At 58.2% G+C, this 13,505-nt stretch overlaps 2 protein-coding genes across 3 annotated transcripts in view; both read left to right on the forward strand.

Annotated features, from left to right (window-relative positions):
* SIDT2 (SID1 transmembrane family member 2) overlaps positions 1-5,911 on the forward strand; it is a 16,974-nt gene extending 11,063 nt beyond the window's left edge. For both annotated transcript variants that reach the window (XM_046685727.1, XM_046685728.1), the window contains 9 exons: positions 238-355; positions 854-990; positions 1,230-1,338; positions 1,597-1,673; positions 1,825-1,871; positions 2,132-2,237; positions 2,905-3,015; positions 4,286-4,399; positions 4,492-5,911. In XM_046685727.1, the coding sequence (XP_046541683.1) occupies positions 238-355; positions 854-990; positions 1,230-1,338; positions 1,597-1,673; positions 1,825-1,871; positions 2,132-2,237; positions 2,905-3,015; positions 4,286-4,399; positions 4,492-4,554 (882 nt within the window). In that variant the 3' untranslated portion in view covers positions 4,555-5,911. The remainder of the gene's footprint in view (positions 1-237; positions 356-853; positions 991-1,229; positions 1,339-1,596; positions 1,674-1,824; positions 1,872-2,131; positions 2,238-2,904; positions 3,016-4,285; positions 4,400-4,491) is intronic.
* A 1,870-nt stretch (positions 5,912-7,781) lies between these two features.
* TAGLN (transgelin) lies at positions 7,782-13,469 on the forward strand. The gene is made up of 5 exons (XM_046685744.1): positions 7,782-7,927; positions 11,675-11,866; positions 11,971-12,148; positions 12,441-12,543; positions 12,891-13,469. Exons 2-5 carry the CDS (start codon positions 11,687-11,689, stop codon positions 13,033-13,035), a joined length of 606 nt encoding a protein of 201 aa, XP_046541700.1. The 5' UTR covers positions 7,782-7,927; positions 11,675-11,686; the 3' UTR covers positions 13,036-13,469.
* The last annotated feature ends 36 nt before the right edge of the window (positions 13,470-13,505 follow it).

The raw sequence follows: 13,505 nt of genomic DNA on the forward strand, positions 1-13,505 counted from the left end.
GCCCTGCCCTGCCCTGCCCTGCCCGGCCCAGCCCTGCTCAGCCCTGCCCTGCCCTGCCCTGCCCTGCCCGGCCCAGCCCTGCTCAGCCCTGCCGAGGTCAGCCCACATACCCACTCTACCCATATCCCACTCCTCCTCCACTCCTCTGTCATAGTCTCCCTCTTTTGGGTCCCTTCCTTCCTTCCTCCCATCCCACCTCACCTCCTCTCTCCCTTCTCTTCCCTTCCTCCCCAACAGGAATGTGGGATCCCAAAGCACTTTGGCCTGTTCTATGCCATGGGCACAGCCCTGATGATGGAGGGGCTCCTGAGTGCCTGCTATCACGTCTGCCCCAACTATACCAATTTCCAGTTTGGTGAGTGGGCCCTCCCTCTTCCCTGGCTGAACGTAGAACCGAGAGCAGGGACCTCCCTGAGTCCTCCCTCATCCCCAAGTCACCTGCAGGGATCCCCAAGACTTAGCTCTGTAGGAGACTCCAGAGCTGGGTGCTTTGTGCACATGTCCTGGCTTATAGAAGATAGGCATCTGGACACTGTTTCCTCCTACGGAGCATGCGCAAGCACTGGGCAAATGAGGATAATGAAGATGTAGTCTCTGATCTCAGGGTGCTCACACTAAGTTATCTTTATTGTCAGGGGAAGTCACTGTGGGGGACAGATAGGGGGGTGGCAGTCTGGTGTGGCAGGGATAGTTAAGGGACTGGAGTTCAAGCGCCAGCCCACCGTCAGCTTGCTCTGTGGCTGAGCTGATGGAGGTGTGGGGGCCCTCTCTTCCACCCTGATGGTCCGGGCTGGGAGTTCCACGCTGAGGCTCTGTGGCTGTCTCTAGCTTACATCCGCTGCCTCCACCCTAGACACGTCGTTCATGTACATGATCGCCGGGCTCTGCATGCTGAAGCTGTACCAGAAGCGGCACCCTGACATCAACGCCAGTGCCTACAGCGCCTACGCCTGCCTGGCCATCGTCATCTTCTTCTCCGTGCTGGGCGTGGTGAGGCCCCCACCCGCTCTGCTCACCCCGTAGGAAAGGTGCACGCGCGTTCACACACACGTGTGCGTGCACACACCCCCACTCCACCTCCCACAGGAGAGATCCCTGCACCTTCCCCAAGGTGCCCTCCCTGCGCCCCTTGGAGAGTCCCAGCCTGGCTGGGCAGGGAGGAGGGGCAGGCGGCGGGAGCAGCTTTCCCCAGTGCCTCCTCATCCCTGCCCTTGGTGGCCGCCCGACAGGTCTTCGGCAAAGGGAACACAGCGTTCTGGATTGTCTTTTCGATCATTCACATCACGGCCACCCTGCTCCTCAGCACACAGCTCTACTACATGGGCCGCTGGAAGCTGGGTGAGGGCATGTCCAGGGCGGGGTGTGTGGGAGGAGCCTGCTGGGCCCCATGGAATGAGGGGTGGGTGGCCTCGGGGACCTGGACTCCCAGGAGACTTTTGGGTTCTGGGAGCCTGGAGGAATCACTGGGTGAGGATTTGGGTGAGGCCTTGGCATAGCTGTCCCCTCCAAAGGCCCTGGACCCTCTCTGCTGGCACAGGCCAGGGGCCAGGAGAGCAGGGCCCCCGTGCCTTCCAGCACCTTCCCTTCTCCTTGCAGACTCTGGGATCTGCCGTCGCATCTTCCACGTGCTGTACACAGACTGCATCCGGCAGTGCAGCGGGCCCCTCTACGTGGTACCTCCCAGATGCCCAGCCCCTCCTCCTCCATCTGCAATCTTCCCTCCAGTGGGGGGCAGGGAGGACCAGTTGACTTGGGTCTTCTTCCCTTCTTCTCTCCCTGGCTCTCTTCCCCTCTCTCAGTCCCTGTGTCTCTGCTTCCCTCCAGGATCGCATGGTGCTGCTGGTTATGGGCAACATTATCAACTGGTCGCTGTGAGTCTGGCCATTGTCTACAGTAGCCTGGCTTGGTGGACAGCCACTGGCTGCCTTGGGGGCCACGGACAAATTCTAAGCTTTGGGCATAGAAATGAGGGCTGACGAGAGAGGTATTGGCACCTGGGGTTCTAGAATTTTCTGTGGGCTTCTGAACCCAGCCCCATATCATAATAAAACATAGGGTAGGGACAAGGGAGAGCTTTTTTTCTTGCTCTTGGCCCTCCCCTGCTTTATCAGCCCTTCCTCCCTCTTCCCAGGGCTGCCTACGGGCTCATCATGCGTCCCAATGATTTTGCCTCCTACTTGTTGGCCATTGGCATCTGCAACCTGCTCCTTTACTTTGCCTTCTACATTATTATGAAGGTGAGTGGGGAGGGCTGAATTTCCTCTGCCTGTTGCTCTGCCTGCTGGGGAGGGAGATGGGCACAGCCTGCCTGGGGCAGCGCTGAGAATTTTTATGTCCATCATATGTCTGTGCCAGTGAGGTGTGAGGAGGGGAGAGGCTGAAGTCTCTTGCATGTACACCCTGGGAGCCAGCTACATCCTGAAACCCATTTACTGAGCCCCTTCCATATTCTAAGAATGGCCCGTGAAACTGGTCGCACTTGAGGCCACAGTTTGTAAGAGCTGAAGGGGTTCAGTGCAGAAGGGGTTGAGGAGGGGGCTCACTGAGTCTTGGGCCTCCAAGGACCAGGTGCTTCCCAAGGGACCCTCAGGCCATCCAGTGTGAGAGGACCCCCTTGCACAGGGAGAGCCCCCTGGCCAGTATACTCTGCCAGCCAGGGTTTTGGGCACATGAAGGCCCAGCCAAGGATGGGCATCAGGGGTGCAAACACCAGGCTGCTAAGATGGGACAGGTTGAGCTGTGTAGCTCTGTGAGCTGGTGGTATGAATCCAAGAGGGCTTCCTAAAGGGTCCATCCTGAAAGCCTGGGAAGGCACCAGGAAAGCGCCTCAGAGGCAGGCTGAGAAGTGGGGCGGGGCAGGGCCTGGCCCTCAGACTGCTCTTCCTCCCTCCCTGCCACCCCCAGCTCCGCAGTGGGGAGAGGATCAAGCTCATCCCCCTGCTCTGCATCGTCTGCACCTCGGTGGTCTGGGGCTTCGCACTCTTCTTCTTCTTCCAGGGACTCAGCACCTGGCAGGTGGGTGGTTGTTCCGCCAAAGGTGGGGGAGTTGCCCACAGGCTCATTCTGAACCAACAAATGGCCAATTCTCTTCTCAAAGATCGTTTGTGAGCACCTACCATGGGCCAGCCCTTTCACAGCTGCTTTTTGGTTGAATCCTCCTAACATTTGACATGTCAGCATGGAGGTATCCCCATTTCACTTACGAGGCAGCTGAGGCTCAGGGAGGCCAAGTGACCTGCCCAAGGTCACACTGGCAGTGAGTGGCACAGCTGGGGTTTGAATCCCCAGATGTCAGGCTCTGTCCTCTGCCTCATAGGGCACCTCCCATGGAACTCTGTGATCAGAGCTAAGTCTGGCATGGTCTCTGTCTTTGAGGCACTTATAATCTAGTTCAGGAGAGAGACCATTAGCTCCTGGCTGGCTCTTTACAATATGATACACGAGATGAAGGGTATGGGCAAGATCGGCAGGGGGAACGTACAGGAGTACAGAGGACAGAGAGGCCTCTGTGACTTAGGAGGTACAAGAAGGCTTCCTGGAAGAGGCAGGCCTGGCTCTTGGCCTTCAAGGCCCTGGGTGATGGGAAGGGCCTGTGGCCCAGAGATGCTGTGACCTGAGTAACGACAGAGAAGCAGAACAAGATGGGGCAGATTTGGGGATCGGCGAATTTGCTGAGTAGAGCCGAGCGAAGACTGTGAGCTCTGTGCAGGCAGGGCAGGTCTTTCTTGGTCATCTCTGCGGCCTCAGCCTGGGCACAGACAGCCCCCAGACACAGAGTGATGTCCAGCCAGTGTTTGCTGGATGGAGGTTACGGGTGGAGCATGGAGGCCCTTGAGTGCCTCGGGTCATGGCCCACGTCATCGTCCTTGGGCAGGGGTGTGTGACCTGACAGTAGTGCTTTGGATAAACAAAGGGCCTGGAGGAGCCATGGAGACCTCATTAGGGGAGGGGCCAGAGTCCAAGGTGGGAATCTGCGTTAGGAGGTTTTGTGGCCTTTTAGCGTCTCCAGGTAACCACAACCCTCTGGTCTTAGATGGAGAAGAAGAATGTAAGGGGAGGAGGGCGGGGGGGGGGGGGGGGGCAAGGGCAGAAGCCAGTGTTCCCAGGGAGACCTCTGTAACGAAAGGCCAGTTCTCGGATGTGGGAGGGGAGGGCAAGGAACGAGTCAGAAAGTGTGCTCTCCCGCCAGGCTGGGAACAGGGAGCGCCCTGGAGGGGGACGGGAGGGGTCTGCCCCAGCCTTGCCAGGGCAGCGTCAGCCGGCAGCTCTCCCTCTTCCTCCCCAGAAAACCCCCGCAGAGTCGCGGGAGCACAACCGGGACTGCATCCTCCTTGACTTCTTTGATGACCACGACATCTGGCACTTCCTCTCCTCCATCGCCATGTTTGGGTCATTCCTGGTACGTGAGAGTCTTCTGTCCTGAGTGGGGAGGGTGGCGTAGAGGTGGAGGTTGCCTCCTTTCCTGTGCGTGACTCAGCGTCCACCCCCCAGGTGTTGCTGACACTGGACGACGACCTGGACACGGTGCAGCGGGACAAGATCTACGTCTTCTAGCGGGTGCCGGGTCCCTTGCTTCACTCATGAGGCCCTGTGCGCCTCGGCCTCACTGCCCAGAGCCTCCATAGTGCCAGAGGCGTGAGTCCTAGCCCTGCTGCCCAGTGCTGGGTGGTGGCAGGACAGCGAGGTCTAGCCCAGGCCTGGCCCAGGACAGTCATGGGAGTGGCCTTGAGCCTTGCAGCTGCCCTCGGCCTGGGAAGAGGCCTGCTCCTCTGAAACCCCAGACGTTGGCCAAATTGCTGCTTTCTTCTCAGTGTTGGGGCCCCTCCATGGGTCCTCCCGTCCATTGGCTCTCCGTTTGTCCCTCTGCAGGAGGGAGGAGGGAAGTGTTGCCCTGCCCATCTCATGCCTTGCAGTCTGCCCGTCCTTCCCCTCCCCCCAAGCCTGGGGCCGAAAGCCCTTTCTGCCTCCCACAGTCCCACTTCCCTGCCTGATCTGGGGCCTGATTCTTTGTCCTGCAGTAGGGGCCCACTTCTCTTTGGGACTGTATCTGGCTGCCATTACTGCCTCCTCTAGTCAGCCAAAATGGATGGGGTTGTAGGATTTTGGGGGCTGACCAGCTGGTGCCAGGCTTTTGGTGCTAAGGCCTGCGAGGGGCCCTGGCTGGCTCTTTAGCAATGAGGGTCAGCCCATGTGTGAGAACTGCCTTTGATCTGAGGGGCTGAACTCAGAGGTCACTTTCCCGTCAGCCCCCGGACTGATGCTGGCGGCAGGATTGGAGGGAAGAAGCAACTCACCCCTTTCCTTCCTTTTTCTTTCCAGGCCCTTAACTCCTGCCAAGCCCCAGCTGGGGGCCTTTCAGTGCCATTGACACTGCCCAGGAATGTCCAGGGGCAGTGGAGGGGGGATTCAGAGGGCCCAGCCCATGCCGCCTCCTCCACAGCCGCGGGAGCCCCAGTGCCTATCTTAGAAAGGGGCTCAAGAAAGGGACGTATTTCCCTCTAGGTCTCCGGTCCCAGCTTCACTGTAGGACCCAGGGCTGGCTCCTAAGTTTCCATCCAGTCTTCAGCCACGTTCTGTGTTAGTCACACACGTGCATACACATGGAACCTTGGAGTTGACACTGACTTGCTCCAGCTCTGGGCACCCTGGCTGCTCTGGTCCCTGGATCCCCTTCGCCCTATCTGGTTTGTTCCAGATGCCGAGGTTGGGGGAGGTCAGGTCAGGCCTCAGCCTCTGGGTGGGAATGTGTTTTATTCTCTCCGCCTTGTTTTTATAGCTCTCCCTGGGGCTGGGAGAGGAGGTGGGTCTGGATTTTTTTCAGAACTCTGTGTAATGTCTGTTTCCATGCTATGGTTGCATTTCTGTTTACTATGAATGAGTCTGCATTCAATTAAAGAAACAACCAGACGCAGTTCTTGGGCCCCTGTTTGCTCCCGCCTTCTGGGTGGAGATGTTGGGAATGAGGGGTGGGGCGGGGGACCTGCATCTTCTAGTTCTTCTGGTCTCCCTTCTGTTTTCTGAGCCCAAGTCATACTGGGAACAATAGATCCTTGATTCCTCCATGTTTTTCCTCTCCTTGAAGCTGTGACATCCATGCAGTAACCATTGACCAGGGGCCTGCCCGGCGCCAAGCACTGTGCCGGGCCGGGAGGGTAGTGTGAAAAGGCCTCAGCTGTGCCAGCTCACCTCTGAGATCCCCCTTTACCTGGCAAATGGCAGCGGCCCTGCTCACTGGGTCCCCACCCACCAGACGGGTAGCTTCACTCCTGACCTGATCCTCTCCCGGCTCAGCAGGCCGCAGGCGTGGGTAGTGCTCCCTGATGTGGCTTCATTGGGCAGGAGCCTGCAGGCTGAGGTCGGGGTGGTGCTCAGGAAACTCAAGGTGGTGCTGGATGGTGGGTGAGTCGGTGCCTGGATGACAGGCAGCCACCCAGCGGAGGGAGTTTTGAAATGACCCTGGAAGGTTGATTTAGATTTCAACAGGCTAAAGGAGGCAAGGAAGCTAGTGAATTCCGGGACGCAACTGAAGGGCGGCTGTGCGCGGCTCCCTAGCTGATCCTCTGCTCCTCTCCCTGCTCTTCCCCGCAGGCGCCGCTGGGGGGCACTATAGCTCTATGTGCCCCTAGGCTCTGGAGGTAGGCGGCTGCTTGCAGTGGGGGGCGGGGGGGGGCGCCTGGACGCCCCTCTTCTGGGGGTGCTGCGTGTGGGTGTTGAGTGTGGGTGGAGTGTTAGCGCCTTCCTGCCAGGTTGCCCTAGGATTGGGGACGGAGGTCGGGGTGCCGCAGCAGGCTGCCCAGAGACCCCACTGGAAGTCTCTAACTTTCTTAACCTTCTATCCCTTTCTGAGACCCCTAAAACCAGGTACAAGCAAGATGAGTGGGTGTCCTTCCTGGGGTGATGGAGTCCAAGTGTTGTCCAGGGTGAGGAGGGAGGGATGACGGCAGCCTCTGAGCCTCCTACCCCGGTGTTGGTGTCTCATGCCTTGGCAGGCCTTCGAGACCCCCTTACTATCACTGCCCTCCGGATGAGGGCCAGGGTCAAACTGGCTGCTGCTGAACCCTCACATCCCACCCCAACCGAAGCTTGTAACTCAACACTCAGCCCAGCTGAAAGCTCTCTGCACCCTGAGCAGGGTGGTACCAGCGAAAGAGTGGGTCTGACACCTCTCCAGCTCCCACCTGGGGGTCGGCAGGGAGGCCCAGGTTCTGCCACTCACAGCCACCATGTGGCCTTGGGTTAGATGCACTCTGAGCCTCAGTTTCCTCATCTGTAAAATGGGGAGAGTAAGTACGCACTTACGATGTAGCCAAGTATTAAATGAGGGCATTTGCAAAGTGCCTGGCATGTAGTTGGTCCACAGGAAAGGGTAGTTCCTATCTCCCACTAGAGCTAAATCTGCTGGAGGAGAGGGTGACTGGTTAGTCCCCCACAAACCTCAGGGGTACGTCCCCCTCGTCCCTTTCCTCTCTCTCTGGCCAGACCCTCTTGAATTCCCCCTCCCCTCAAACTTGGGGGCAGGGAACAGTAAAGGAGGAGCAGCCCCAAGTCCAGACAGCAGGGAGAGCCTCATGGTCCTGCCCATAAAAGGCTTTTCCCGCCGGGTCCCCGCCGGCAGCGCAGCCCCGCCCCCGCCCGCTCCATCTCCAAAGCACGCAGGGAATGTCTCGGGCAGCCCCCGGCAGACTTCTCCAACTTGGTGTCTTTCCCCAAATATGGAGCCTGTGTGGAGTCACTGGGGGGGCTGGGGGTGGGGAACGGGAGCTGGTTTCCTCCAGCCGGGAGGGGGCCGAGGGGTGAGCCAGCGGGGGAGGCTGACATCACCACTACGGCAGCCCTTTAAACCCCTCACCCAGCCAGCGCCCCATCCTGTCTGTCCAAGTCCAGACAGAGAGCGCTCACTCCTGCCCGCGAGCCCTGAGGAGCCCCTGTAAGTCCGTTTGTCCCAGGGGTGGAGGGAAGTCGCACTGGGGTTTGACAGTATCAGTAGGCGTCTTGTAGGCAGGGCTTTGGGGAAGTCCTGGGCCCCAGCTCCCTAGCTGGGGAAGCCCACCCTCTCATTCCTAGCCTCCAAATGGGGAGGGAATCCTAGCTTGAGGGGTGGGATGGTATTGCTAGAGCCCTGCACGGCTGAGACTGGGTGGCCCTGGGCTCATTGAAATGTCCAGGGTGACTTGGCCGGTGCAGAGGGTTGATAGTGGAAACTTGGGAAGTGGGGTGAGAAGGAAGCGCCCCATTTTCAGCCACAGTCACCGGGTGTGTGTCAGGTTCAAGGTGCCTAAGGTTAGGCCCAAGTCTGTGTCGTCTGTTGTCCATCTAGGAGGATGTCTGAGGAGGTGAGGAGGTGTGTGGGTACATTGATGCTGGAGAGCAGTGTCCCACTGGCGGGAGCCCAAGGCCTGAGCAGCACAGGAGAGCCCCTGGGTAACCACTGAGGGGATGTGCAGGACCACAGAACTGTAATCTGGACCAGGCTGGGGTGGCAGGGTGCAAGGACAGGTGGGAGAGCTGCTTTTCGGGGTACACAGCTCCTTCCGTGCTCTGAGAGTAGGGGGTCACCCCCACTACAGGCGGAGGGGGGTGGGTACTACCAGGGAGGAGCTTTGGAGTGATGGCCTGGGTGGCTCAGACGGGGCTGGGCAGGCCTGGGCCCCAGGGCCCCTCCGGAAGGGTCTGGCTGGTTCCCCTCAGTGGTGCTGTTCGAAGGGCAGCAGTGAGTAGGGCTGCTCTTCTGCGTACCCAGAATTTAGATGAGCCATCCCTCCTGCCGGCTCCGAGATCCACATGTGCTTGCTCCTATTTGCTGCTCCTGTCGGCTGTGTTTTATTTGGAAGGGAGTGGGGCTCAGGGGAGGGGGGGAGGTGAAACAGTAGTCCGGGGGAGACTGTTGGTTCTGCTGGGTTTCTGGGTTCCTGCTGTGGGAGGTGCCCCTGCCCCTTTGCAGATACGCTTTGTCTTTCTCCAGGGCTCAGCATCACCCACGGGGCCACTGGGGAGGGAATTTTGGGAGACGAGGCTGACGGGAGCCACAGGGCAGGAGGGCCAAAGCCGTCCTGTCCGTCCTGGCCCAGAAGCCTTTGTCTAGAAATGTTCCCGGGGGGCTGCCCTGCGGCCTCTCTCTCTCCTCAGCTGGGACTGCGGAAGTCAGAGGACTGACGGATTTCTTGGAACTCACCACTTTCAGACTCTTCTCCAGAAAGGAGAAGGGTGGGGGTGGAGGTGTGGTGCATTTCATCCCCCTCCCTTGTTCTGACCAAAATCCAAGGGTCGTTTCTAGATCTAGGGGCTGCAACTTTGTGTACTTGTCACCGTGGGCCTTGACATCTTGACTGTCTGTTTTGAATCTCTTGAGACTGAAAGTGGGGTGTGGGGCTCTGGGAGACACACACTCTGCTCCCATCCCGGTCCTCACATGCCCCACACACGGTCTGGGAGAGCAGGTGGGCTGGGCGAATACAAGGAGGGCAGAGCATGGAGGTGGTGGGTGCCTGGACCACAGGGATGTCAGCAGCCTGCCTGTGACGGCGGGCGGCCAGGATGAAGGGCTGGCTGAGGTCATCTGGCCCCAGCTGCCCTGTGAGTTTGGGCCACAGTTCTCTGCCCACGAGTCCTTGGCGGTTGGGAAGCAGGGGTGAGGCACAAGTGGGGTGCAGAGGGGAGGCACTTGGCTGTTTGTAGCCGAACAGAGCTGATCACTCTGCCCTTGGGTTCTATGGCATCACTGACGGGGAGAGGATGGGGGTGCTGAGAGCACCGCGTCTGTCCTCCGAGGTGGCCTAGCCCTCACTTACAAATAAGGAAACCGATGCAGAGAGGGGTGAGTTGCCCAGTGGCTGGTATTTAGATGAGTCCATCACGTGTTCTTTCTTTCAATCTTGGTCATCCCCTCCCTCAGTGAATGATTTTGAAAAGGGATGGAGGCTGGAGTGGGAAGACGCTTACTGTTTTTACCCCTCGGTCAGGGGCTGGCTCTCCCAGGTTACTACCAGGAGACCAGCTCTGGGGGGCCAGGGACTGATGTTTTGAGGAGCTCTGCTGAGGGACAGGCAGTATGTCAGGCAGTCACAGACATTGTCTCATTGAACGTTCTCAGCCCTCTGGGGTAGATAACATTGCCCTCACTGCAGATGGGGAACTGGAGCTCAGAAAGTTGTCAGCTGTGGGGTGGGCAAGGATGGGGCAGATAGGGTTTGGCAGCTGACCTGGGACCATGTGGAGTGATGTTCACTCTGCTTCCCATGGTGCTGCGTGGGGAGAGGGTCTCAGCTCTGACAAGACACAGAGTTGGGGGGATTTGCTGACTGCCTCCATCCCCAGGCTGTTCTCTCCCTCCCAGCCTCTGACCTGTCTGAGGCCAGGGGATGAGTTTGGCGTCATTTGGTACTGCTTTCCTAAGGCTCTTTAGACAGCCTCAAGGCAGAAGGGACACTACGCCAGGGCGATACCTGTGGCCAGGTCAGTTTCCTCTTGACCAGACACACTCACGTCTGCCCAGCGGCCTACCTGCCTGGCCCTGCCCCTGCAGCCTTGCTCCATTGGTGGGGCTCTCCTGAGCACTGCCAGCCCCAGGTGCTCAGGGCAGCAGCTGCTGCTGGTCTGGACAGGGAGGGCCTCCCCGTGCTCTGGCTGGCAGATTCTTGGCCCTGAGATATCCCTGGAGGACTTAGGCTTCTTGGTTACTTAAGCTCCTACAGTGGCAGGAGTCTGGGGCAGGAGGGAAAGCCGGTGGGTATACCAGTTCTTTCTCTCTCACCTGACTCCCCTGAGGAAAGGCAGCTGCTTGACCAACAGCTCTTTTGGTGCTGTGGTGGCTTCCTAGACCTTGCCAGGGGTGGGTAGGTTTCAGCCTCTCCAGCTGCAGGCCAGAGGCTGAGCTGACCTGGCAGAGAGCTGGAGTTTTGGAGTTCCAGCTTCTGGGCTAGAGGATAAAGTGGACAAGAAGTAAGAGTTGGCGGTAACTCCGTAACTTGAGGCAGAGCCAGTAAACCACCTCACACCAAGCTGGACAGACACCTGCTGGCTTTATTTTGCGGGGCAATGTGGCCTCCTCCAGAAGCCCTCTCCAGTGCCTCTGTGGCCAATCTTGGCAAAGAACAAATGTTCTAGACTGCGGGTTGTCAAACGATTCCCATGGGCTAAATGCTATCTGTGTAAATAAAGTTTTATTGGAACAAACACACATTTACTTATTTCCTTTGATTCTGGGACAGATTTTGCCCCTGGGTTGGCCATTTTTCTGAAGTGGGGCAGGTGCTGCCTTGGAGTCCTGTTTACACAGTCCTGAAATTCAGCCCCCCTCCCCTCTTTCTTCTCACAGGCAAAGACTTGTAAGGCTGCTTTCATGCCACAACGGCAGAGACCAAATGGCCTGCAAAACCTAAAATACTGTCTGGTCATTTATAAAAAGTTTACTGACCCCTGGTCTAGCTGCCAAAGATCTGATCTCCCATTTCTTTGGTCTCCAAGTTCAGAGAGGCCCCCTGAACCGAGGCAATGAGCCTGGCCCAGATGAGCAGTGCCATGAAAGCAAAATCAGGAAGCAAGGGCAGGGAGGTAAACAGTTAGGACGGTTGGGAGTCCCCCATCCTAGACCTAGAGCCAGAGACCTGCCTCGCACAAGAGAAAGCAGAGCAGTCTCTGATCCCCTGCCCTCTCCCTCTGGCCTGTGCTGCCTTAGCTCTTCTCCAACATGGCCAACAAGGGTCCTTCCTATGGCATGAGCCGCGAAGTGCAATCCAAAATTGAGAAGAAGTACGACGAGGAGCTGGAGGAGCGGCTGGTGGAATGGATCGTAGTGCAGTGTGGCCCTGATGTGGGTCGTCCAGACCGTGGGCGCCTGGGCTTCCAGGTCTGGCTGAAGAACGGCGTGGTGAGTGGCACCCTGGGAAGGGAGCGGGGCTGTGCCATCCTGCCAGTTGTGGGGGCAGGCACCCCGAGCTGAGTGCCGAGCTGCGTTTGTTCTATGCCTGGCAGATTCTGAGCAAGCTGGTGAACAGCCTGTATCCCGATGGCTCCAAGCCAGTGAAGGTGCCTGAGAACCCACCCTCCATGGTCTTCAAGCAGATGGAGCAGGTGGCTCAGTTCCTGAAGGCAGCTGAGGACTATGGAGTCACCAAGACTGACATGTTCCAGACTGTTGACCTTTTTGAAGGTACAGAGAGAAAAGGGGTAGAGGAGGCAGGTGGAGGACAGGAGACTGAGGCAGGGACAAGGAATGATCAAAGCGTGCCACGATGGGTCTGCACAGCGGGAATGGGATATGCTAAGAGAATACCATGCCACACTCACAAGGGCATACCATGGGGTCTACTGATGCCTCCTTTGATTCTGGGACAGATTTTGCCCCTGGGTTGGCCATTTTTCTAAAGTGGGGCAGGTGCTGCCTTGGAGTCCTGTTTACACAGTCCTGAAATTCAGCCCCCCTCCCCTCTTTCTTCTCACAGGCAAAGACTTGGCTGCAGTGCAGAGGACCCTGATGGCTCTGGGCAGCTTGGCAGTGACCAAGAATGATGGGCACTACCGTGGAGATCCCAACTGGTTTATGAAGTACGTGGCCACCAGGGCTCCCTGCACTCTAAGCTTGGCTCTCTGCATGCAATGGGAGGTGGCCTGGGCTAACCCAAGAGTGCGAGGGATTTGGGGAAGCAGATAGCTGGGAAGGTACAAGGCGAAGGACGAGGAGAGGGGGAAAATGGGTCTCTAACACTTCCTGACTGCTCCCTTCCTACCCTCCTGTGCTCAACAAGTCTTCCTAACCTGTGGGATGTTAGATTAACGAACAAGAGAAGTGAACCAGGGAGGGAATGTCATCAGGCTAGGAAGGAACAGGAAACAGACAACAGGGGGAAAGCATGCAGTCTGGCAAGTCTTTATCCTGGTTCCTCCTCTTCTAGGAAAGCCCAGGAGCATAAGAGGGAATTCACAGAGAGCCAACTGCAGGAGGGAAAGCATGTCATTGGCCTACAGATGGGCAGCAACAGAGGGGCCTCGCAGGCTGGCATGACAGGCTACGGACGACCTCGGCAGATCATCAGTTAGAGGGGGAGGGCCAGCTCCCAGCCCCGCCCTTCCCCAGCTCATTGGCCGCAGCCATCCCGCCTAGCCTGCCTCACCTGCACCCGTGTAGTTCCCTCAGCCCCGGCCAAGCTTCGAGGCTCCAGCACTAAGCAACGACGACTGCACTTGGGCAGCTCTCCCGCCCTTCAGCCTCAGCCCAACTTCTTACCCCAAAGCACTGCTTGCCCGGTCCTCCTCCCAGCTCTCCTGCCACCTCTACTGTCTCTCCCCATCCTGGGCTGAGCAGGGGGGACCTGGGCTGGGGGTGGCCTGGGGGTGGGGCAAGTCCACTGTCCTCTTTGGCAGCAGATGTCCATTGAAGGAGACCCAGCCCAAGCTCCCCCCCACTTTTTGCTGGAATATTTTGGGGGTTGAAATTCAAAAAGGAAAAAAATATATACATCAATCTTTTCTCAGGCCTGGCTGGCAGAGTTTGATTTGCCCTGGTCCCT

Source organism: Equus quagga, chromosome 14 (assembly GCF_021613505.1).
Source record: "Equus quagga isolate Etosha38 chromosome 14, UCLA_HA_Equagga_1.0, whole genome shotgun sequence".
NCBI classification, from domain to species: domain Eukaryota; kingdom Metazoa; phylum Chordata; class Mammalia; order Perissodactyla; family Equidae; genus Equus; species Equus quagga.